Genomic DNA, 25,947 nt, shown 5'->3' with positions numbered 1-25,947 from the left:
AGCCAACTGTATCAATAAATAATGATTCAAAGTTATCAGGACAAACATCCAAAGAGTGAAAACATGATTACGCATCTCCTGAGGTATAAAGAATTTTTCACTGCCCATGCAAGTACCATCTGCAAGAAAACGAGTACATGTAACAGAATGATGATGCAGAGTAACTTACGAGCTCATTCATTATGCATTCTGTCATTCGTCACACCATATGCCAAGTAAATGAGTACATCAAGTCACAAGTTCAGTACTATGCAACTACTAGAAATTAGAAATTCTTCAAGAAAATAAAAACCTATATCTAGTCATCTGCACATTCACTGCATGGACTAATATCAACAAAATGAGATGTCACGTAGTTAACTATCCAAATGTAGGGAAGATCACAGTCTAGATTTCAACAGATACTCTGTCAATGACTACTGCCTCACAGGGTTAATGAAAATGCATTTTAATTTCTTGTGAATGTAGACTAACATAGTACAAGAAACTTATCATACTAATGTAACAAAAGCTTATTGTGAGCTATAGAGAATTGAATTGGTGATGTCAAAAAAAAATAACCAATTATTTTAGATGGTATGCAGAAATATTATTAAAAAATCAGAAGTACTGTTAAGAAACAGAAAATTACATCAGTCTTACTGGACAAAATTTAACTTTAGTACTGAACCTGTTACTTGATACTTTATACAAACTGAAATGTAAAGACAACGAAAGCTTGCAGTACTTTACCTGATAATAGGACGACCACAGACATCCCAACAAAACATGAGACAGGAATGATCGTAGCCAAGAAACAGCATGCACCACTCACCTTACAAACTTACAGAGGATCGCCTTGTCCTAGTCAGGGCATAAATGTCATGAACACCAGTGACGTTTGATACAGTGTTAACACATTTTTGATGGTCATTCTTCCCAAATATATTGGAGAAGGAGAAAATGTCTTTAGAAAATTAGTGAAAGACAACGCTAAAGAACAGGTATAAGTGAATACAATTAAAAAAGAAGGAAATTATCTTTGCTCTCAAAGGAAATCCTTTCCTTTGTGATTGATTGATTGATTGATTGATTGATTGATTGATTGATTGATTGATTGATTGATATTCAGTGCTGGAAAGAACTTTCAGCATCAAGCTCATGTACTGAATAAGTTTGTTCTGAGACTGCTTGGAACTTCAAACAGTGCAGCTTCCTGGTTCTAACATGAAATAGGCTTATCTAGTTAAATGCCCTAATATATTATGCACTATATACCACTACGGATGCTAGAATATTTAAGGCCATATTAAATAAATACACAAAAAAAAATCTAAATGGTTTGGTATGAAAAATAATAATACAACTGAAAATTAATATACACCGTTATTTCTCTCCAAGGAGGAAGAGTTCATTTCCACTTAGGATTATTTTTTTTATTCTAAAATCATTTTCAAACCAATAAAACAATTATTTACTCACTGAAGTTTTCATAGCATTTTCAATAGCTTCATAACTTCTGAAGATTCAGTACCTACCACTGATAAATAATGTTCACTAACAACTTTAATTTTTTTTTTTTTTTTTTTTTTTTTAATTGGTAACAGAATGATAGTCTGATCACATAGAAATGTATGTTCAATATCTTTTCATTTCAATGACCTTATGACAGAAAATTATGTCAAACGTGTACACTGGTGTAAATGGCATTTAAAGAGCAATGCAAACACCAAGCCAAAAGTCATTTCATTTCATTTCAAAGCAGCGAGATCCAAAAGTTACAAAACTGGAGACATACCTACGTGTGAAGAAATGACTACAGTAGTACTCCTAAGCAAAACTAGTCGGTGCTTCATTGGAATTATCCATGTTTATAAAGTAGTTGTTTTATACATTATTTTATACATATAATCCCTTTAAGGAGTGCATTTTGAAAGCAAGGAAAGTTTAATTAAATACTGCCATATATGACTGCTAAAATACAGCAAGAATATTGTTAAAAGACCACACCATAAGTAAAAGCAGTGCTTCAGAAGTATGAAATGACTTGTGCTTTAAAAGCTGTGAAGTAAGAGAGTAAAACAGAAATGCTGAATCTCAACTTCATCTTTGATAAGCTGAGAGAGTTAAGAGAGAGACAGCATTTCTATTATATAAACATAAGAACTTAATCTGGCTGCACCATAACAGAATGACATAGGAAGAGGAGGCTGGAAAAAAGTGTAATGAGATCTCTGCAGGTACACAACACAATATCTGCATTTTTATAATAAACTGACAAATGTTCTTCAAATAATTAGAGAAAAATCCAGACAAAATATGTAGCAAGTCTAAATTCAAATAACGAAACATAATATTAAAAGAAATACCTCATTATAAATTACCTTGCATATTCAGCTGCACTAACATTCTTGTTGGTAATGAACGTATTACAGTAGACTTTTTCATCAGAAGGTTTCAATACATTTAAAATTAAGATAAACTAAAAATATTAAGAGATTAACTCATAGTTCACAGAAATTTGCAATTTTTGCTTTGCAAATCAATTCACTTCACAGAGGAAATTAAAAAAGAATTATTTTCAAAAAAGAATCCATGTTGTCAACAGAGTTACTGGTTTTGAAGTGTACCTGCAAAGTTCACTTATTTCCAGAGCGAACAGGAGAGGGAAAAGCATTAGGAAGTGAGACATGCGTTAAGTCCCAGAACAAACCTTTGTGATGGGGCCAGCAATGGATTGCGATCGCTGTGGCGTGTTGCCTGGACTAGGCTTCGGTTTGAATGCCGTCATGCTCTGCGAAACCCCATCTGCCAAGATGAACTGTTCGCGGAGTTCGATGTTCGTACGGCCTTTGGCTTCAGATTCCGAACCGATTTTTCGAGCAGCATGACATTTGTGTGTTTGATTTTGTCGGATGGTGAGGTTGTTAAATTCATTAAAGAGGGGTTACAGGTAGGAGTATCATGTGGAGTGAGAATGATATTTTGGAAGGCAAGGCCATAAAGAGAGAGAGAGAAAAAACAAACAATAAGCAAATAAAAACCAACCAAACAATTTGAAATAAAACAATAGGAAATACAGGATGCCATATTTAATAACTAGGGTGCATCTAATAATGACCCAAACTCAATATTTCCAAGATCTATAGATCTTTTTAAAGGATTTTACTAAAAAATAAGAAGAAAAAGAATAAAGCAATTGTATGTTTAACATTCACTGTATAATTATACACATGTTATTTAGTTCCAAATCCATCAACTCTTTAATTTCTCTGCAAGAAATAGTGTTTCAAATATTACTGTAATTATGTATTCCTGCCAATTCCTGCATCAAAAAAATTAATTAATTATCAAATAGCTTCATAATATAGTCCCATGAATAAAAGTAAATTTTATGAAGCTAAAAAGTGTAAAATTATAAAAATAGATTTTAGCATATCTGGCAGAGTTTAACATGAAAGAATGAGAATAAGACGTACATTAATAACCCAGAAGTAATACAATAAGACAATAGTTCTTGGAAATATGGTTGCATCATTCTTAGATATCAAACAAATCCAAAAGCTGGAGGACAGTGTTTGCTCACAGTGGAATCTAAAGCAAAACACCAAGTGCAAGAGCCATCTCAGGAACAAGAACTGTAGTCAACCTCAAAGATATCCCTGGTCTATACATCAATTTCCAGAGACAGGAAAATTATGAAACTCTTCTACGGGCTTCAACAAATAAAATAACATATTTTAGTATGAAAATATGTGATAAATGCATCACAAAAGTTACATTAAATTATTTTAGACGAGATGGTTTCTCCTTGGGTTGCTAATGTTCTTGTTCCCAAAATATATTTTTTTTCTGGAAAAAACAAAAATAAAATGAACACCAAAACAGTGAAGAAAACACCATGCTGCATAGACACACCACTAAAATTAAAAAATTAAAAAAAATAAAAAGCTGGAGTAAAATATTAACACTTTTGGGAGGCTACAGCTAGGAGAAGCAGACCCTGCTGCAAACCTTCAATCAAGCCCATATTACAAACACCATTCCTCTTCAACCTGTTTCAATGCCCATTTGTTGTGCTTCATTCAAACCAAAGGAAAAGATAAATTTCAAAGCCAAAATTCCCAAGTGAAAGAAAGGAAAAGTTATGTGAAGACTATTTGTAAAAGTAATTCAGTTACAAGTTTCTAAAATGCAATACCGTAACAATGCAATTAATAACCTCAATTTCATTATAAAGATAAAAAATAAACTTATGCACTAGGTCAGCAATTCTCAAACTGGAGTACAATTTTCTAATTTTCTCTTAGCACTCATTCATTCTGTATACTGAAAAGGTACCGCAGGCCTCCTAGAGGGCAATGCTCTCTACAAGGCCAAGAAGATTTGTAAAGGTCATTAGAGGTGCAGAGAAGGTGAGAGGTTAGCACCTGTGGCCTATAAGAGTATCTGTCCCGGCATCTGCCTCAGTACAGAAGAATGGGAAACCATGGTAAACCAACCCCAGTGACCCAAGCTATATTTCCAAAATCTATAGATCTTTTTGAAGAATCAGACTAAACAGGGAGGAATAAAGTAGTTGTATATTTCACATTCACTGTATAATTATACAAATGTTACTTGGTTCCAAAACTATCATCAACTCTTAATTTCTCTGCAAGAAATACTGTTTTGATTATGACCGTCATTATGTATTCCTGCCAATTCCTGCATTAAAAAATTAAATTATAAAATAGCTATGTTCCATGAATAAAAATACATGTTTTGAAATAAAAAAGAGTAAAATTGTAAGAACAGATTTTAGGATATCTGGCAGAGTATAACATTGAGAAAAAGAAGTGGATTAGTAAAAAATGTAGGGCAACAGTTCTTAGAAATATAGCTGCATCCCTCTTAGATATCAAACAAATCGGAAACCTATAGGTCATATAAAAGTGCAGTGTTGGGTAGCCGACAGTGGGGGACCAGCCCCACTGCCTCTTGAATATAGAGCTGCAAGGCCAGCCAAAGCCTCCTCTACTCGGTGGGATTTAGTTAAATATAATGGATCAGTTTTCATATCACATAAGTTTGCCAGTGAATAACCCATGTCACAATAACAATGTGCCCAACTGCTACCATCATTTTACTATCCTGCATGATGGGGTATTTTGTTTCAGTTTTTCCATTAAAATGTAATTTAGAAATTAATGATTTTTATCATGAATGCAATGTTTCCTCAGTGGATCGGAAACCAAGTGTCTACTCCATGAAACCAAATTATGAGGTTCAATTCCAGTCAAGATAATGGATTTCTGAAGAGTGGGCAATAATCTTAGCACTCCAAGACAATGGCAAGCAGGAAAGCAAACAACTTTGAGGTCAGCAGGTAAGTGCACCTCCAATGCCATGATAAATGGGAATATAATTTTAATAAAAGTGTTGCTCTCAGATGAAACCCACTCTGCTACAACTTTGTGCAGACCAAATCTGTCATGCAGTGACTAAAATATGGATCCATGATCAAGCAGTGAAAGGCTGATATCTAAGCAGAGAAGGAACTGCCACTGAAAGATATTTTTACCTAGATATGATTGTAAATAGTATGGGAGTTATATCCTTAAGGTTTAATATACTGTACGTGTGGTGGGTAAACAAGGACTTTAACAAAGAGTTCTTAAATGGTGTTTGCATGGTAAAGGTTTGAGAACTGCTGCTCTAGGACATTAATGCTAAAGAAGGAAATAGTGTATTCTGACATAAATGTGTGAAAGTAGAAACTAAACACACCAAACTAGCCTTTCCAAGTCACACTTGCCAACTCGACCCTCTGGTATTGATAAAAGGTTGCGCTCATTTCATGCTCCAAATGTAAACTAGTGATTTTCCCAACATGCATTCAATGTGTAAGCTCATTTATGTTTTTAGTATGTATATTTAGAAAATTAAAAACAAAACTAACATGGTGTCAAATATTAAGACATGTAAAATGTAAATGTGAGAAGATAATGAATGGAAAGATTATTTAATTTATAACCAATTGTGCACAATATTCCTACATTTCCTAGAATCTTTAATGAAGGTCCAAAGCCACCAGTATTGTTCTGCATTTCCCAGCCACCTCCTAGTCACACTACTCATGGCCAGCTGCTGGTACACAGTGGGAACATTGACTGTTGCATGCCAACACTAAAAGGCTAAATTTCCAATGCTTCATATAGCTATTAAATGTAACAGCATGAAATTGGAGAGGTCTAGTTGGCTAGAGTTCCTTGTTAGATCCTCTTAAAACCCCAGCAATGAGACAGAATTTGAAGTAAGTTTAAAACCCAAGCAATTAATTCTTGCATTACTATAGGTCAAGTAAGAGACTTTCAGACCGTAAACTTACATTTCAACAACAAATGGGCTACATAATGTTTGTATTATTAGATCTCACAACTATTGCTGGATAAACATTGCGGTATTTCAACATTAACCATATAGTCAACAATAGGATTGTTCAATTATATAGACTTAAAAGGCAAAAGAGGTAGGTAACCTGCAACATTTATCTTATTTTTCCGAACCTCAGACGTAAGGGTCAAGACTTATCACAAACCATACAAAAACTACCAACATGCAGAGGTAAAATGAGCTCAAGATTCACCTTACACCTCTACTTTAGCTTTACTTGAATTAGTCTAGGACTATACTAATGAACACAGAGTAACACAGAGGTGAAATTATTCAAGAATCTATACAGTTTATTATCCTTCCATATCTTAAAATAAAATCAGTGATATTTTATTTGAAAGCACTGAGCCAGAGCATCCAGTATGGTACATGTAAGTTAGAAGGGTTGTTTAGAATGGTTACAGGGTGGTACATTCAGGAAAACAGCATGGACTAGGGAACAACAATTACAGGCTAGTCAACTTTGACATGTATTACGTGTAAGCAATGGGAAAGCATTCTTTCTGATTATATTTATATTAGACACTTTTGCAAAATTACTAATTTGTGTGATAGAAGGCAGTTCGGGTTTAAGAAAAGTTATTCCACTAAAGCTCAACTTGTAGGATTCCAGCAAGATAAAGCAGAAATTTTAGATTCAGGTTAAATGGACTGTATCATGATTGACCTATCTAAAGCAATAGATAAGTAGATCATGGGAGCTACTGACAAAAAATAAATGCAAATGGACCAGAAAAAGTGTGACTGAATCTGTGGCTATATTTCAGGAAAATAGAATTTAGAGAATTAGAGAAGATGAAGCATTATTGGATCATAGGATATATAATTATTACAGTATTATCGGACCTTTATGTTTTCTTATACATATCGTCGCTTCACTGGTAAAACGTTGTATCCCACAATACTCTTCCTATCCATTATTCTCCTTAAGACTGGCCACGCCTCCCAGCCACATATGGATACGCAGTCCATCAGAACAATGTCCGTTGTGATCATTTTCCTATGTCAGCGATTAAACAAAAATGAACCTTACATGCATTCCACGCCTCCCAGCCACATATGGATACGCAGTCCATCAGAACAATGTCCGTTGTGATCATTTTCCTATGTCAGCGATTAAACGAAAATGAACCTTACATGCATTGTACACTAGGAGTGCGTAATGCAAACGTACATTCCTACAGTACGGTACTGTAAGGTTCATTTTCCTTTACACATGGGCAAAGGAAAATGAACACAACAAAATTTGTTCCGATGGACTGCATGTCCATACGTGGCTGGGAGGTGTGACCAGTCTTAAGGAGAACAATTGATAGGAAGAGCTTTGTGGAATACAACGAGCGACGATATAAAGTGATATGAATAAAGAACTGGAATCCAGGGATAAGGCTTAATATAAGGAAAGATCTTCATGGGGTTATCACACAAATGGGATTGTAAATGAAGGTTACAGATCTCTTCACATGGTCATGAGGGTATGTAGGAGTTATAATGATGTAAAGGAGAAGGCATAAGTGTCAGATAAGATCACAATTAGAGAATGGTTACCGTGTATTGGACACTCACGAGGATTACTTGATTCGAAAACTAGGAAAAATCCAAAGAAAAGCAGCTCAATTTGTTCTGGGTAATTTCTGACGAAAGAAAATGTTGCAAAGTTTGGTTCGGGAAGACTTGGGAGAAAGGAGACTGCAGTAGCTGCTTGACTAGGCGGTATGTTCTGAGCTGTCAGTGGAGAAGATGGTATGAAATGATATTAGCTGGCAAATAAGTTTGAGTGGTATATTTAAACGTGAGAATATTCTTCCAATAATGTACAGTCTTTAAAAATTTCACCTCTGCAAAAATAAATTGTACGTCACCCAGGTATCCATTGAAGAAAGAACAGAAGAATGAGAAGAACAACACACTCAAAACCATGCAATATTATCACTCAAGCATACAGTACTATCTACTGAAACTAGCAGAACAAACCATATGCCATACCAAAAGGAACACTGTAACTTGTAATAAAACCACTCTACTAACCACAAATGCGAACACAAAATATTACCACAAGCCAACTAAAAAAAGGGAGAAGATGTGGAACTGAAAGGGATGTAACAGTAATTTATGGTCGTGTTAGACAAGTGTATGTAGTAAGATAGAGTGTAATGTTAAACAACTGCACCAAGGCAACATTCATTAACCCTCATGTTATTTATTATCCTTCATGGGTTTATTGTTAATATTTGTTAAAAATTCACAAACATGTTAAAAATAAGACAAGCAAATTCACATTCATTAATCTCAAAACAAACGTTGATAACATTATTAAGTAAGGAAGTATGGTAAATTAAACTTCGAGTGGATCATACCAGTATCCTTTCTGAACAAGACATATCTTTTATTTCCTGAAAATCCAACAGGATATTCAGAAATAATGTGTAATTACTTTTAGGAAACTGTATTATTTTATATTTGTTAAATGCAAACCAAGAATTCACTACAAGTAGAAGTAATAATAGAATGATGGTGGAAGAAATTAAATCGAGGTCAAACGCATGAGCAGGAACACACACAACAATCAATCCGGATTTGATGAGCACAGTGAAAATACCAGTCCTCCACACCAAAATCATGCTAGGTCAGAAAGGGAAGCATTCAATCCAACACTCATGCAACTAGACAAGGAATGGTGCCATTCTTACACATGAGCCCAGTAAAACTGAGCGGGCACCATGGCTCATGCTCCTCGGGCTTATTGGGGTCAGGAATTGGAAGCAATTCCACTTGACCATTCCAACACATCAACATGGGTTAAAAACAAAATGGGTAGTTGAAGTTGAAAGGATAGATAAAATGGAAGGTTTTTAATGTTTGTTTTATTGTTAGTGTGGAAGATTTTAGAGTGCAGGGTAAGGAAAAAAGGAAAGAAAAGATTAATATTAATGATTCATTCCCTAACTCAGGATGAGATTTTACAAAGGATAATATTCTGTTGAAAACAACCTCTAAACCTAAGACTTAAAAGATCAGGACTTTTTATAACGGGTTAATATGCAATGCACGGATACGTACAGCATAAAACAGTGCCACTTAGGTATGGAAAACGTGAACACTCCAGAACAAGGCCATGATAATAGCCATTTTAAGTGTGATGAATCCATTAACTGAACAGCAAGAATTTAAAGGTGACCTATCTTTGCATACTTTTGTGCAGAATATTTCTTCTAGTTTCTTCAGATGCAAGAAATATGGGTTAGAAATTTCAGATCAAACTTTTCATTTCTGCATGTTACTTTCCAATCACTGATAATGAAGAAAATGCAACAACCATTTCATGAAATTTTGGGTAGAAGCTTGTATGTTGCAAGTGTCACGTAAATGCTATTTTTCAATTTTTCAGGGCTAGAAACATACAAAAATAAATGCTTATATTTTAGTACCTATACAGTGTATTAAATGTATTTATCCATCATTGTACACAGTAGCTCAAAATGTTTTTATGAAAACTTCAATACGGGCACCATTCTTTTAGCTCTCTATATATTTGAATGATAATCAAGCTCTTGCCAAGTGTTTTAAGAGCATTTGAGATGTTATAAGGTCAGCAACATCAATGATACATAGGCTAAAATCAGCCAGATCTCAAACTTTTCTCCTGTAACAGTGTCCTTACTAAACCCCTATGCAAAAAAATCTAAAGGGGTCTAAACCAGAGATCGAGAGGGCCTGGTAGTTGGAACCCCTCTTGCTATCCAACACCCATGAGAAGTCTCATTCGGAAATGTAGTAACATCTCTGTGGAAATGGAGTGGGGCAATGTCGTGCTGGGAGGTATCCGTAGGACTAAGTTTTACAACATATCAAATAAGGAGTGTCCTGTCACTGCGATCTCCACAAAATAGCTGGACCATTAACAACCTGTTTATGGACACCTAACCATACATTTAGTTTTGGTGTGTCCTTCCCATACTCCTATTAATGCCCAAGTGCTTCTCATGCCATTTCCACACACGTGTGTCTTATGACTTAACAATATGAAACGTTAACAATCAAATCTTGGAGATTCTGTCTCTTGACTGAACATTTACCAACAAATATATTCTGAATACTTCTTAAATTATTATACACTATTTTTGTATACTTCTAGCCTTGGCATGGTTTATGTAGGGGGGGGGGGGGGATACTTTCAAAGAGAACTGTATAATGACAATATTAAGAAGTACTCATTTGAAAACATTTTCCTTGCATGTGTTTGTATGTTTTTGTTCTCAACATGTGACAAAATAGAATTAAACTTCTAATAAAATATATTACAAGTCTTCAATAATTGGGTATTGGAAAACTAATGTTATTGATACAGCTCAGGAAAGATGAAACCCTTGAGGAAAAATAAAAAATGCTAAAACCGTACTCTTATGTATGGGCAGTAATGAAGTAAATTCCTATAGTGTGTTTAAAAATAACTATTCCATTACAAAGAAAAAAATCATTTAATAATAATAATAATAATAATAATAATAATAATAATAATAATAATAATAATAATAATAAAAGAAATGTTTAGTATTAAATTACATTTCAGCTGTAACAAAAATGGTACTGGTTAAAAAATACTTTGAAGAATCTTTCTTCATATTATCTGCATTAATAAAGATTCTGTGCTCTAGTGATGTAATAAGCATATAAATTAGTTCCCAGTCCAGCAATTTCACCCTAGCTCACTGAAAATATAATTAGCTTCCCCAAATTTGGAGTGTATACAGTCTGTAGCAAAACAAACAGTACTGCAATTACAGACCACCTCTGAACAACAAGATACATCAGTATAACATATGCATCCTCACATCTCACACATTGTTTGTAACAGACTTGTGGATTGTCAGGCATATTGACAGACACAGGTTGCTGCAATGACGGAAAAAAAAATGACTGTACCCTCCTCTCGTAATTTGGGCTAGTTCCTAAGTAGGAAATATAAACAGAAAGCTGATTCTTTCAGCATGTCCTGAATTACAATAGAAGATAAGTCATTTTTTGTGTCCTTGCAGCAACCTGTATTCATCAACAAGTTCAACAATCTACAGGACCGTTATGATGAATGCAAAAGAAAAGTGAGTGTGTACATTTTCAACACATCCTATACTGACAGAGTTTGATATGTGTTGCCCACATCGCCCTGCATGTTGTGCTGACATATCTTGATGTTCAGAACATGTTATTTAATTTCAGTACTATTCAGTTTTGCTGCATACTGTGGAAGTAATATTCAGACTGAAAATATGCCTTGGTTTAGATCTGAAGGCAAACAAACCTAATTGGTTTCTAAACTACCCACTAAAAATGTCGTTAACATTGCATTTCTATGTACGGAAATATGTAGCAAGTTCACGAAGAATATTACATACAGTTTTATATTCCTTCTGTTGTTAATAAATCCTGTACAATTATTTATTAAAATTAATCCTTTCAAATGGACAAATAATGTGACTATAAAAGAAATCTTGGATCTACTTGAAACAGCAATCATGTCTAGTAGCACAGACAAAACTTTTCCACAAAGAACAATCACAAAACATGAAAGATGGTCACCTCATAGTGTAAAATGATCGCAGTATTGAGTATTATAATTGGAGTTCACCAAAGAAAGTTGGCACACACGAAAGGCTTAAAAAAGTCCTGTCCTCTGATCCACCAAGTGTCCACACCAAAAGCAACAAGCTCAAGAGGAGTAGAAGTTACGGACATGTTGATTACCTCAGGAGGAGTGCAACAAATTAAGTAATTTTGTTAGTTAACATCATGTGCTTCAAGCAGCACACTCAACAACCTGACCTGCTGTTCCCTGACACCTTCACACAGCCCAGCACCGTAGTTAATTATCAATCAAGCTACTGGAACTCTCAACTGAGGTAGACTAAATACCCTGATTTTTCAAGTCTACAATATGAACTTTCAATATTACAGTATCCAAGGCATTATGAACACACAATCCTCAACATATCACATGACTGATGTAGGTTATACAAGAAGGCAATAAGATGGAAACTTGAAGAATCAACAAGTAGGCTATGAAACATTTTAAGTAACCTTTTAATTTTACTTATAGAGTAGCAAATAATTTCCATTATCAGGGCAAAATCGAATTAACACAAAGAAAAAACAGTGGAAAGCTGTTAAGACTAACCACGAGATAGCTAAACATTATATTAATGGCAATTAAATAATCAGCAGTTGTTCCTAAAACAACAGAAAAACTACTGATACATTCCCTTGAACATTTTCACTAGATCTTTACTTTATGTTCAGTAGACCAATCAGAAGAACAAGAAGAAGATGAAGAAAGCCGATGTACAGAAAAGAAAAACTTCTTATCATTTTACATGGCATATTACCTGAAAGAGTGAAGTAATATTCTCAATAATGGTCATTGCAATGGAGAGGAAAATAATATTGTCTTAGGGATCAAAAAGAGAAACATTTACAAAATTTTAGAGGGGGAAAAAATGAATCTTATAAAAAAAATTATTTTTGATCAAAAGTCAACAAGGGAGTGAATTGAGCTGCATGCACATTTATAACCATACACCAGTTCTCCTGTCAATCTTAATTTTGACAGGGCCGAGAATCGAACCCGGGCCTCCAAAGACCAGCAGCAAGTAGTGCAAACTATTTCACTAGGAGGTAGACAAAATGAATATATAGTCCCACATGAAAACTAATCAACATCATAATGCCTTGCATTTGCAACATTGTAAGTTTATTAGAAGTTTTGAACTAAAACTTAGTAAAGAAAAAATTAATACCAACAATAAATATTTTTGAAAGAAGTAAACATAAAAATTAAAAATACAATAATAAATGATTAAATCATTGTATCCAAATAATAAATAAAGTAAAAAAGTAACAGAACACAAAAATTTTAAAAATGAAAATTAACCCTGCACCAAGATTAGTCACATTATGACCCTTAGCATTTGAAATAACGAACATGGAAAATGAAATATCAGTGGTAAACAAAACAGAAATGTTTCCAGTCTTGTTTTACATACAAGTTTCAACATTTCTGATTTATTTTATACAGATATAAAGTACAACTGCAAATATGATGAACATTATCAACTATAGTATTTAAATTTAATGAATCTGGTAAAATGAACTTGTACTGTAGTTATTTTGGGCTCACAAGCACAAAATCTTAGTGGTGAAACAACTAAGCTAGTTATGTGCCAACAAAATAGCCTTGTACACCTAATATTGTTGTTTTTTTTTTTACTTTTTAAGGAAGAGGACTATACCAAATGTAGAGTAATTATTCCCATCAATAAGGATGGTAATTATTTCCTACACTGAGATTCAACGAGACGAGAGCGAGTTCAAACAGCCGAGATAAAATTCCTTAGAGGTACTGTAGGGAAGACGAGAATAGATAGAATAAGAAATGAGGAGAATAGGATGAAGAATGGAATTTCAAAATTACAGGACAGGATAAAAACAAGCAATATGATATGAATGGGATAAGACTCAACTCCAAAGAGAGTTTACAGAGAAACTAACAGGAAAGAGATCACAAGGAAGGCCTCGAAAGAGGTGGATGATACAGAAGAGAAGAGATGAGGAAAGACAGAACATATACTGGAATCAAGAAAAGACTGGTGGAGAGATAGGAACCAATGGAGGAACTTCATTCATAAACGGTACCAGGAAAGAACTGGAAATGGAAATTGGAGGAAGAGGAGGCATGAACTATGGAAGTAGAAGACAAAAATTACTGTCCTGAACTGTTGACAATCGCTACTGCACAAACCTAAACTCATCTTAAAAGGATTAATCCTGTCCAAATCTTCGCACAAGAACTATTTATCATTAAGAACTTTGTAGAAAAACCATACCTTGATTACTGAATAACAAATCCTTCACAATCCTATATTGAAAAATACAATGGTTCTAAGAAAAACATAGAGAATTAGATCATTAGCCATATAGTACTTTTCAAATCCTGAATATTGTGAAAAATGTACATAATAACAGAGAAAGACAAAATTACAAAATAGGCAATCCTCGTTTTATTTCTTAATAATGTACAAAATTATTCTAGCACAGCGAGTCAACTGTTTACTTGCCTCTTAATTTTATTTTATTTTTGCTAGTGGTTTTACGTCGCACTGACACAGATAGGTCTTATGGCGATGATGGGATAGGAAAGGCCTACGAGTTGGAAGGAAACGGCCGTGGCCTTAATTAAGGTACAGCCCCCAGCATTTGTCTGGTGTGAAAATGCGAAACCACGGAAAACCATCTTCAGAGCTGCCGACAGTGGGATTCGAACACACTATCTCCGGATGCAAGCTCACAGCCGCGCGTCTCTAACCGCATGGCCAACTCGCCCGGTCACTTAATTTTTCTTATATATTTTCTTTATATACCGACAGGGCATATATATATTCTGACAGTAAACTTTGATATATTTTCAAATTAATAATTTACTCTTTAAAAGTATCATATGCAACTGAAACTAAGTGGGGAAAATTAAGGCAAATAATATTAATAGCTTATTTCACCACTTTCAAGATTCTGAGCTCAAGTTCACCTAAAATAGGAGATTTGTCTACTACCATGAATCTCAGTCTACATAAGAAAGGAGCCTTTCATCAAACATGATACACAAGTGAAGAATGTTCATCAATATTGCTTGGGAAAGTAATGAATATCAGGTTTGCAGAAAAAAGAAAGCTGGACTAGTAGATAGAAAATTAAAACACTTGCTGTAATTTTTACTTTCTACTTATGAACCTTCCTTTGAAAAATTGGTTTGCCAAAGCAAGTCTCATGAAATTCTAGTAACAAATCTGAATTGCCAACCAATCTATACAGTTTTACTTCCAGAACTTTGGTGCAAAAACAAGTCCCGATTTCCCTTCTTTTTTTTTTTTTAATTCAAGCCTGATATCTCTTTAAACAACATTACAAATATAATTTGGAATTAAGAGAATGACAGCAACACTGAATATCTGCTTATATTTTCTATTTACTAATCAACATTAATGCTTTCACAGTTCCATAAAATCTTCCCAGATTGCATCATTCAAGAATCAATTTTCCATATTGCATATAAATATACATACATACATTTCATATCATAAGCTTTTAGAACTAGTTGCAAAATTCTCATTGATTTGGCAGAGAACTAGTCACGAATACTCCAAAATTTAAAATCAAAACTAGCCTAGTGTTGACAAATTTTTTACAATCATAAAAATTATTCTCGACCAAATTCAGTGTTGCTAAAATATAATATGATTTATAAGGACAATCTGAGAATGATGAATACAAATTTCAGAAGTTCAGTTTCTCAAAAGAATATTTCAAAAGGATTAGAATTTTGTATGAATACAGAAAATGTGGCCACAAAAATATACTTTTCTTTGTAAATTCTAAAAGATCAATAAAGCCTTTCTCACAAAAGGTTTAATAATTCTGTCATTTCAGTTTTGACTGAACTTCAGAAAAAAGAAAAAAATGTTGCTACAGAAGAGCACACTAAAAAATAGAATTTAGAAATCACTGTATGTGAAAAAAAATTCGAAACACAGTTTCCATAGAACTCAAATTGTAATATTTAATAATGCATTAGGTTACCTGATGGAACATTTTCCACAGATAACCGTTTGAAATACTTATACATGGGTCGGGGCATAGGTTTTGGCAACTATGTTTTTCACATGAATGCGGGATCTACCAGACAAATGAAAGTACACAGATGAGAGTGGGGACCATAACGTGCTCCTAGAATGTACAAATAATGCTGAGTAGTTGTACCAGGTGTAGAATATAAAATATAAACTGTCAGCCGTGAAATACTTGTGCTACATAATGTTTATTCTCAGAAAGCGGAGTAAGTAAACCTTCAAAGTAGTCCCCTAGAGAGCCCAGAACACGTTGCCAATTATACGAGTCACCTCACCATGTGTGAATTTTGCAATCTCATGTTTCCCAGCATTGGCAATATCATCTCATGTCCTATGCAATCGTTCTTTGGGGACAAGGTCAAAATTGCACAGAGGATTCTCTGAAAAGGGGTACTTCAGTATGCTAACCAAACAAATGACACACATCTCCTACATTGACAACTTGTGAACACAGACGGATTGTACTATGATTCAACCCTGAACACTGAGCACATGAAACAAGTGTCTAACCAACTGTGTTATTCAAGTGGCTAACTGACATGGAAACTGAACTGCTCTTATTATATCTTTCTCATCTTAATGTTCAAAGGAAGAAACTGCTTTTATTTTCACATACAGTGTTAATAATAGCCAAAGACTTTCACTCCAGACAGTAAACTTCAGACAGAAAAACTTACCCCGGCAGGGATCATTCTTCACAAGGAACTCGTCTAAGGCTACCCAGCCACCTCCAACTCGGACCATTACAGTTGAGCGGAGGATGCGTACCAGACGCAGTTTCTGGCTGTCACCAAACTGAGAAGAAAAGATAATTAAGCTGAAATATGGCCTTCAATGAAGAAATTCATTATTGAATTACACAGAATTCTTCAATTTATAAAACTAGTACTAATGTCTTCTAACAATAGAAATTGAAAAATTCCTGAAGAAATAACAGTAATTTTTAACAACTTACCCTATATTTGCCCTCTCCAACCTGGAAGACACGGAATTTCTGTCGACAAGTACAGAGCATCACTAGTCTCTTCACTTCATCGTGAATCTTCTCGGCGTCAGTCTCAGGTTTCCTCTCCTCCCAATCTGGCCTCAAGGCAGCAATGAACTCCTTCCAGTCAATGAGACCTTCACTGTTGCGGTCAAAGAGGTCAGCCACAGCATTCATCTCCAGTGGACTCGAATCAAATTCTTGGTAGAAAGACAATCGTCAAAGTTAACAAGCACCAAACAACACCTACAATGCAAAAGCATGAAATAAATCATAGTGACAAAATAAATATTAAGTGGGTAATATACTAACTTGTTTTCAATATGCCTTCAATGAAGTCCACCCTAGGAATGAGACCATCATTGTTCTTGTCCATTTTACGGAAAAGATCTGTCAAACGGGACTTCTTGTGGTTCATGAACTTCAGGAACTGAAAACAAAAGAAAACAATCATTAGTGTCATAGTGCTGCAGAAGAACAAGGCATGAAATAAAGTTTTCAACTAGTTTCTGGCATCTACAAAAAGACCAGCATTACAAAAGGATTTTCAGTGTATAGCTCCTAATATGAAAACTGTTCTTGGTAACTAAATTTACACATTTCCATCATTATTATTTAAGCTTGCAGACTATAAAGAAATATTGAACCATCAGACTGCAAACAAGTTGGGAAAAGGAACAGGAGACTGTAGAAAAAATATCAAAATGATGCCGAGTAATCAACGACAACGATTATGTATGTTCCTCCAGGTGTCAGTATACTAACACATATTCACATAAAAAAATAATAGATGAAACTCTCACCAGGATATGCTCAAGGAAGTCCACAGGAGAAGAATTAAATGTTAAGGAAACTACTTCAATAAGTGCTAACTTCGGTGTACACTTCCACAGCATTTAAAATACAGTGCATCTACTATTTTTACTGTCTCTTTCATAAATCCTTTTCCTCCTGTGGGTGGGGGTGGCAGAATAACACTCATGGTATCCCCTGTCTGTCATAAGAGGTGGGGATCTTAACTAACTTGGAGCATAGGTTGGCGACCGGGGACCATTAGCCAAGTCCTGGCATTGCTTCCACTTACTTGTGCCAGGCTCCTCACTTTCATCTATACTATCTGACCTTGCTTGGTCAATTCTTGTTGGTTTTTTTGCATCGCACAGACACAGATAGGTCTTATGGCGATGATGGGATAGGAAAGGCCTAGAAATGGGAGGGAAGCGGTCGTGGCCTTAATTAAGGTACAGCCCCAGCATTTGCATGGTGTAAAAATGGGAAAACACAGAAAACCATCTTCAGGGCTGCTGACAGTGGGGTTCAAACCCACAATCTCCCGGATGAAACCTCACAGCTAGATGCCCCTAACCGCATGGCCAACTCGCCCAGTAATTCTTGTTCTTTTCGGACCCAGACAGTATTAGCGCATTCAATGCCTACGGAGTCTTTCATTTTATCCCGCTTCACGGTCTTTCTTTGGTCGATACCTTCATTTTCAACTGTCAGATCCCTTACATTTTCCCCCCTCTAATTCATGTTAATAGAGGATGGTTGCCCAGTTGTACTTCCTCTTAAAACAATAATCACCACCACAATCACCACTCATAAATCCCTTCTGAACAAGACTTTGTCCTAGGGCACTACAACAAGCCTCTTCTAAATCTGTATCTTTTTTCATACTCCCAATGCTTTTCTGTATTATATCCACAATGTTGATCATGAGAAGAAGGAAATAAACCCACAATTCTATTTTAGAAGCAAGTATACAACCTAAAAAAGATTGAAATCATAGGCTTACTGATCGGGAGTAAACGGCACAACACTGCCTAGTTCTGAGAGACATTCCTCCCTACCTAACTCCTTGGTAAGTGACATAGCGTTTTCTGCCTTAAAATCATCAATAAGTATTTTTAAGAAACCATTTTTGGTGAATTTCTTTTAAACCCAATAAATTGTTTTTCTTTTTTCTGTCCATTATACACTTTTAGCTTGTACCTATGTAATAAATGTATATGCGAAAAACTGAATTATGGTTTGTCAACAGGTGGTGTGTATGAAACATTTACAGAACAATGACATGAGCTTTATTGAAAAAATGTTGATAAGGACAGACAGACGTGTTTCTCTAAACACGACCACCCCATTTTGTGCGAATTAAAATAAACAGTGATTTTAGGTTTAAGTACATGTGAACTGTAGCTCCCTATTGAATGAAGTCTCTACTAGATAAATCTCCTAACTTTATAATCTGTAGAATTCTTTAGTTAGAGAAGGGAGTCTGATTTCATCTCCCATACATCTTTGTGATACTGGTAGTTATGCTTTACTGGATATCAATAATGTAACTCTCTTGTAAACCAAATTGATGCTTCTTAACAAACATCAAAATTATTATTGGAAAATGCTGAGAATTGTGATGACAGTTGCGTATTTTACGTAATCAGTTTGGTTCCTGCCAGCACAGTGAAACTCAACACATTGCTAGGGATCATCATGTAAGTTGTTTAACCCGAGTCTTATCACCTCTTCAAAATGCCCAAAGGCAGATGGAACTAAAAATGCTGTTTTATTCCCCGCAACCCCAAATAATCATCTATTTTTATAGTTTACAGTTCCTTTTACATCAATTTCATCAACTTGAAGATTCACATCTTTCTTGCCCTCAGAAATTTGAATAAGGTGCTTAAAGAACTGTGTGCTCCCATTTTCTGAAGAAAGAGATACTTCAAAAAAGCAGATGATTTTCTCAAAAATCAAAAGCATGTGCAAAATATTACTTGACCTTCAGACGCCATAATACTTCGCACTCTGCTTATAAATTAATTATGAACTTTTAATTGTCGGGTTGATTCTTGGAGATTTCAAAGCAGGCGGTTGGTTCAGTTAATGTCCTACATTGTTGTCTTTGCAGGCAATCATATTGATCATTCGACTGCTTCCATTCTCTGCCAAACCATGGATCTCTTCATGGTCAGACATAAGCTGCCAGCATGACGGCAAGGCAGTACAGCTGTCGCAAGATGAGTGGAAAGATTTACTGCCCTTCCGTCTGTATTATTATTATTATTATTATTATTATTATTATTATTATTATTATTATTATTATTCCTCTGTATGCCTCTTTATTTAGTTGCATTTCAAGTTGTAGGATGATTTTAATAGTTAAATGTAGCTTGAAGGAAATTAATTAGGATCATCTTAGCACACTCAATGGGTGATTATAATTTGCAGCATCTTGTAGTTCGAATCCTTGAGATGTTTGAACATGTTGGGTTGATTGATGATGAAATAGATCTTTAGAAATTAGTCAGATAATAAGGTGGTGCCTGTGATTAGGGGGTACATCTGAAAGATTAGGATATGATGGTAATTCAAAGTTTCTAAATATTCAGATAGAGATTATATGAGACCACTAAGTTCATCATGATATGACTATAACAATGAGGCTATGGTCAGTCTAGATTAGATAGAGATTGTGTACAAATGTTGAATTTGGGGCACCAATCTTCGAGTAAGTAAATGTGCGGATGCTATGCTAATACAGTGAACGTTATGTCTATGATGTATTATGGGGAATGTATTATGCATTGTATAAATAGCAGGCAAGATGTAGTGTTTACTGTGCACTATGTCTTCTGGTATGGGCTAGAATAAAATTGTTACTTTCATTGACCTGTCTCAGTCTTATACTTGGCTTTGACAACATGAAAGTGGCTGAGGTATGAGTGACGCTATTAAAGCCATTCCTTATGCAGCCAGTCCCTGCTATGAATGGTGTGAAAATGTCGCTCATAGGGTCGGTTGGTGCCCGCATTTCAGTGGGCTTGACAGACTGATGTGCAATAGCAACTTCTGGCTCAGTCAGGAAAGCAACGGGAAACTACCTCACTCCTCATTTCCCTAGTACGCCTCTTCAGTGACACCTAGGCCATCTATGACAGCTAATGGTGAACCTGTTGAGGATCCAACCAGCCTTCGGGCTGAATACCCAACATACAAATAGCAAGTCTTCAGTATGCAAAATCAAGAGAGAAATGAACTGCCTATCTTAACGGGGAGGATCTTCATAAATATGTGGCTGAATGGTTAATATGGGAAGCAGTCTTCAACCTGTAATAACAATAACAATAATAATGTTATTGGCTTTTATGCCCCACTAACTACTTTTACGGTTTTCTGAGACACCAAGGGCCAGAGTTTAGTACCACAAGAGTTCTATTACATGCCAGTAAATCTACCAACACGAGGCCGACGTATTTGAGCACCTTTAAATACCATCGGACTGAGCCAGGATCGAACCTGCCGAGCTGGAGTCAGAAGGCCAGTGCCTCAACCATCTAAGCTACTCAGCCCGGCAGTGGAGGTAAATGTGATGGTATAGCAATGATGCATAATCTTCACGACCATAGCCATAATTGTATTAATGTTATTATTCCATAAGTGCTGGGTTATGAGGGAACAACACTGGCGTGTCAATGAACCCTAGTGATATTTATACCACCCCAGCTTAGTTGTGAAGGTATTGTTGTAGTGATAGTTATGTCTTCATGGGAGAAAATCATATGGAATTGGGAACATAGAGGTCATCTGCCATTAGTTAATGACACTGCATATGCAGGAGAGTATATAAGTGGAGTTATCTGGTATGATTTGATTTGCTATATAAAGTTATCTAAGACTAGTGCACCTATTCAGCATTTCATCCATATGAATTCAGATTATATTTGATGACCAAACGAAAATTATCATCTGAGGAAAAAGAAGGAGATAAGTGAGGACATCTGCACACAAGCCTATTGCATGTTGTGATTACTATTATCTTGTAGATTTCCTTTCTAATTTCACGTAGACCTGTGTCTTAGCTTGTGTGGTTTTTTGAATCAGTTTTTTATTTCCTGTTTACTCAGCATTAGATGAGATTGTGTCATAGTTTGTATCCTTTAGGGGAAGCCAGTAGCAAAGTAAGCATCTTTCCACTATGCTTGCTTATTGCTTTCTTGAAGGTTCTACAGGACTGAAATATGTTTTACTTCATTGTATTGTACTCTCCAGTTACGAGTAATATTATTTCATGTCATTTAATTGCTACTTAAGTAGTTTTACCTCATTGTAAGAAGGGATGATACAGAAGGAGAATAAGAATTGCCACAAATGAAATACATTTAAAAAAAAAACAAGTGAAGGAAAAAAAATTGTAGAATTTATTTGTGAATGTTAAGAGACCTACCAGTTTCCGAAGCCTCATTGCTTTGTGTTCGGAATAATGTAACTTTTGGGTGGTAGGTGTTGAAACCATGATATTTACATAGTTTGTAACAGTCAGAATGTAAACAAACATGTTGTGGAATTACAGTAGCCATCATTATTGAGGTCAAGTTACATTGTTAGATAGGTCATGTCAATTCTTACCTCTTGTTGAGGTGATTAAGTTCAGGCTAATAATCTCTGAGATTAAAGATATGAATCCCTTTGTTATTGAAGATTATGTTATTCAACTGTCCACCCACATTGTGTTGTTTGTTAAGATTTTCATTTTATGAGTAAATGTGGGGCATCTCTCCATGAAAATCAACTGTGCATTATCATTTATAGTTAGTGATATCCCTTATATCCTGCCACATATAATTATGATAATCTGACACCTCATTGCACAATTAAAGCCATACATGGAGAAATACACTCACCAACCTGGCTGCAGCCTGTACACCCGCAAGGAGAGTAGCTAGATGGAATTAGATTCTGAAGCAAAATACTTACACGTTTCCTCCAGTCATCCCAACTGAAGTTCTTCACCTTCTCAAGTTCAAGTAAGTAGTTGTACTTCTCCTGTAATCTACGCTGTCTCTCCCATGCCAGCATCCAAACATTGCGCCAACGATCCCACAGAAGCTTTACGCGAGGATTGCGGAACTGAGGTTCAGCACCCTTGCTGCTTAAAATATTAAGCATTTGGTTAAATGAGCTTATCAGTCATTCAAAAAAATGTTCAAGGGAACAATGTAAGGAATTTTAGGACAAATATTTGGGACTCAAGCTCAGATAAAATGCATTTCAGAGGAAGGCACAAGTAAAAGTAAAAAGTAATTTGCAGTAGCAATTACTGGGCCTGAAAAACATTCATCATTATAGGATTGTACCAAGAAGCACAGCAACATACAGTATAATTTCCTTTTGCCTATTCTACTTCAAAGACATGTATTTTCCCATAAAAGGCAAATGCAAATATTTTCTCCTTAAGAAAGGCCTCCCATCCTATACTATCTGTCTATGGTTCTAATAATCTCCAAGACATTTCATTTGAATAAATATAGATTTAGCTTAGCATTTTATAACAAGAACCATTTTAAAAAATGTGTAATGAAGTCTAATTTCGAAGGCCAAGGTTAACACAATGCTAATAATATGATTACCAAAGGTTCAAGTATCACTTTTAATAAACAAAATTCATAACAATCTGTTCATAATTCAAAGTATTAAAAGCTAAACTGTCAAAATTCAAAACAAAAGAAATACTTTTGAAAAGTGAAGGAAGGGAAAACAAGAAAGTAATGTTAATTAACAGGGATGAAATATCTTACAAAATATACAGATAAGTATCTGGAAAGTGAAGGAAACTGAGATCATAAACCTATGTTACAAAAATTAATACAAACAAAACAGTTTTCACTAATCATTAACTTGACTGCAGTCATCAAGAGGAACAAACAAGTGATCAACAGTCATGTATAGAAAGATAGGAACATGAAAAGAAACACACAACAGGATATACACAATGTTCCTAGCTCCCTATGTATGACTACCTATGACTACAGTAACAAGAATTCAAAATACAGTCACAGAGGTATGGTAATCAAACACCTACAGTACAAGCAAGTAAAACACAAATTTCATAAAAATAAAAGGCCTAACTCAAAAGCTGATATTTTACTAAAACTGAAAATTGCCTAGCAAATTGAAAGCTTTAGTAGTCTACAATGAATATACATGTCCAGTATATATATATATACCAGGAACTCATTCCATATACAGTATAATACAATTTGAGTATTTGTATGATCAGTATAATAATCTTATCCATTTTGCTGCCTATTGTATTACCATCAAAGAGGCTATATTGATGCTTCTGCATTTTACTTCAAAGATAATGATACTTTCATGATTCACATATAGATTGCACAAAATATTCAAATGAAAATATTAAATGTCAAAATACAGAAACTTGCAGAAATAAATTTTACTTCTGCAGGAATCTGTACCCTCAATAATATACCAAGAGAAATAAATGGAAAGGTTTATTTACTTTATACACAAGATTTGCGGTAAAAAAAAAAATCATTCATAATCCCTTCCAGTAACACCTTGTCTTACAAATTAGTTTTCAAGACCAACATCTGCACAACTTGAATTAGGAATGGCTATCCTGATTTTCTATACTAGTGATTAATGTTATGCCAAGAGGGTGCATATCCTCTCAGAAAGTAACATCAACTGCAAATGGACATTGTTTTATAGGAAACCTCAATCTTTTCCTTTCTCTCTACAGAATGATACAACTGCTACTTAATTCTAAAAATAATTTGTGATACACTAACAAGGCAGGGAGAAAAGATCAGCTTTTGAGTTAGTAACAGCCATCACTTCTTAGAATGCTTTTAGAGCAGTGCAAGATACTTACGAGCCAACATGCTTGGAGGACAGAACACAACTTTGTTTTTAACTCTTTCATGCTCTGTGGGATACCTACTTCCCACTAATGCTTTTGCAAGATTAAACCCACTGGGATGTATAATTCCCACTAAGAGTATGTGCTGCCATGTAGCGAAGAGTCCAAGAAATGAGAAAAAAATTATAGCAATGAAGTTCTTTGATTCGTGTGTGTGTCAAACATGGATATCTGACCAAGGAGGCTGTGAATTGATGTAAACAGAGCTGAAAGTGCGCAAAATTGAAGATTTTTCTTTCTTACTTCTGATATCCAAGTGCAGGTATGTTTTATTCAATTTTTATGTATTGTTAGTTTATCTTCAAATGTGCTACCATCATATTAAGTCATAAATAATGAATATCTATAGAATTATAGCCCATTTAGTTAGTGGGAAATATATTACCATTAGTTTGCTCATATGCCATGAGCACGCATTACCCGATTTTTATTACAACCATATATAAGTTTTAATTTCTATAAAACATCACATTTTTCTCTCAAGCATATATACTTAGTCACCTCAAGTATCAAACTATTATGCCAATATATTTTCCTTTATCAAAACTTTTGTATGCCGAATATGTAATCTTTTTTCAGATGGCTCGGTAAGGGTTGTCAGATCGACAGTTACTGGATACTTTGTATTCTCTTCCTGATGGTGATGACGATGCTGAGGAGGAATAGGATGAAGATGTAGTGGCATAGATGGCCAATCTGTTTGAATTCTACTTGATGTTACTTGAGGAAGCCATTGATGAGTCCACAGCTGATTTTGGAGGGGAGACTGAACAAACTTGGGGTCATTGATCAGCTGACATTTAGAAAAGGATTAGCTCTAAAGCTAATTGACGGCTACATTCAAGAAAGCGGAGAAGTATAGTGGCATTCAAGGTACCAAGACGAGGTGTTATTGGAATACCTGATGACATTCGTTTGCCACAACCAGGTATTCATACGCCAGCACAGGGCAGAGGCTGGTGTAGATGCAGGCAATATAGTACGAAAATGAGGAGAAACGCTCAAAGATTATCTGTTTGGCTTGTCGAGTACCACTTTGTGCAGTCCCTTGTTTTGCTCAATTTCATGAGCAGTAAACTACCTACTAAACCAAAACATTCGGACTATCAGTATGCAGCACTATAAACATTACAGTGGTGGGTGAAAATTGATTA

The 25,947-nt window shown here is 35.1% G+C and overlaps 1 protein-coding gene across 1 annotated transcript in view; it reads right to left on the bottom strand.

Annotated features, from left to right (window-relative positions):
- The window catches only part of shot (dystonin-like protein short stop), a 695,338-nt gene that overhangs the window by 51,211 nt on the left and 618,180 nt on the right, over nucleotides 1-25,947 (bottom strand). Inside the window, exons 78-82 of the mRNA XM_067150176.2 lie at nucleotides 22,828-22,999; nucleotides 17,386-17,503; nucleotides 17,044-17,273; nucleotides 16,766-16,883; nucleotides 9,105-9,185 (exon numbers count right to left, since the gene is read on the bottom strand). Of these exons, the coding sequence (XP_067006277.2) occupies nucleotides 9,105-9,185; nucleotides 16,766-16,883; nucleotides 17,044-17,273; nucleotides 17,386-17,503; nucleotides 22,828-22,999 (719 nt within the window). The remainder of the gene's footprint in view (nucleotides 1-9,104; nucleotides 9,186-16,765; nucleotides 16,884-17,043; nucleotides 17,274-17,385; nucleotides 17,504-22,827; nucleotides 23,000-25,947) is intronic.

This window comes from Anabrus simplex, chromosome 6, assembly GCF_040414725.1.
Source record: "Anabrus simplex isolate iqAnaSimp1 chromosome 6, ASM4041472v1, whole genome shotgun sequence".
Lineage (NCBI taxonomy): Eukaryota > Metazoa > Arthropoda > Insecta > Orthoptera > Tettigoniidae > Anabrus > Anabrus simplex.
The sequence above is the reverse complement of the archived record's forward strand: the minus strand, read 5'-3'. Positions and strand labels throughout refer to the sequence as shown.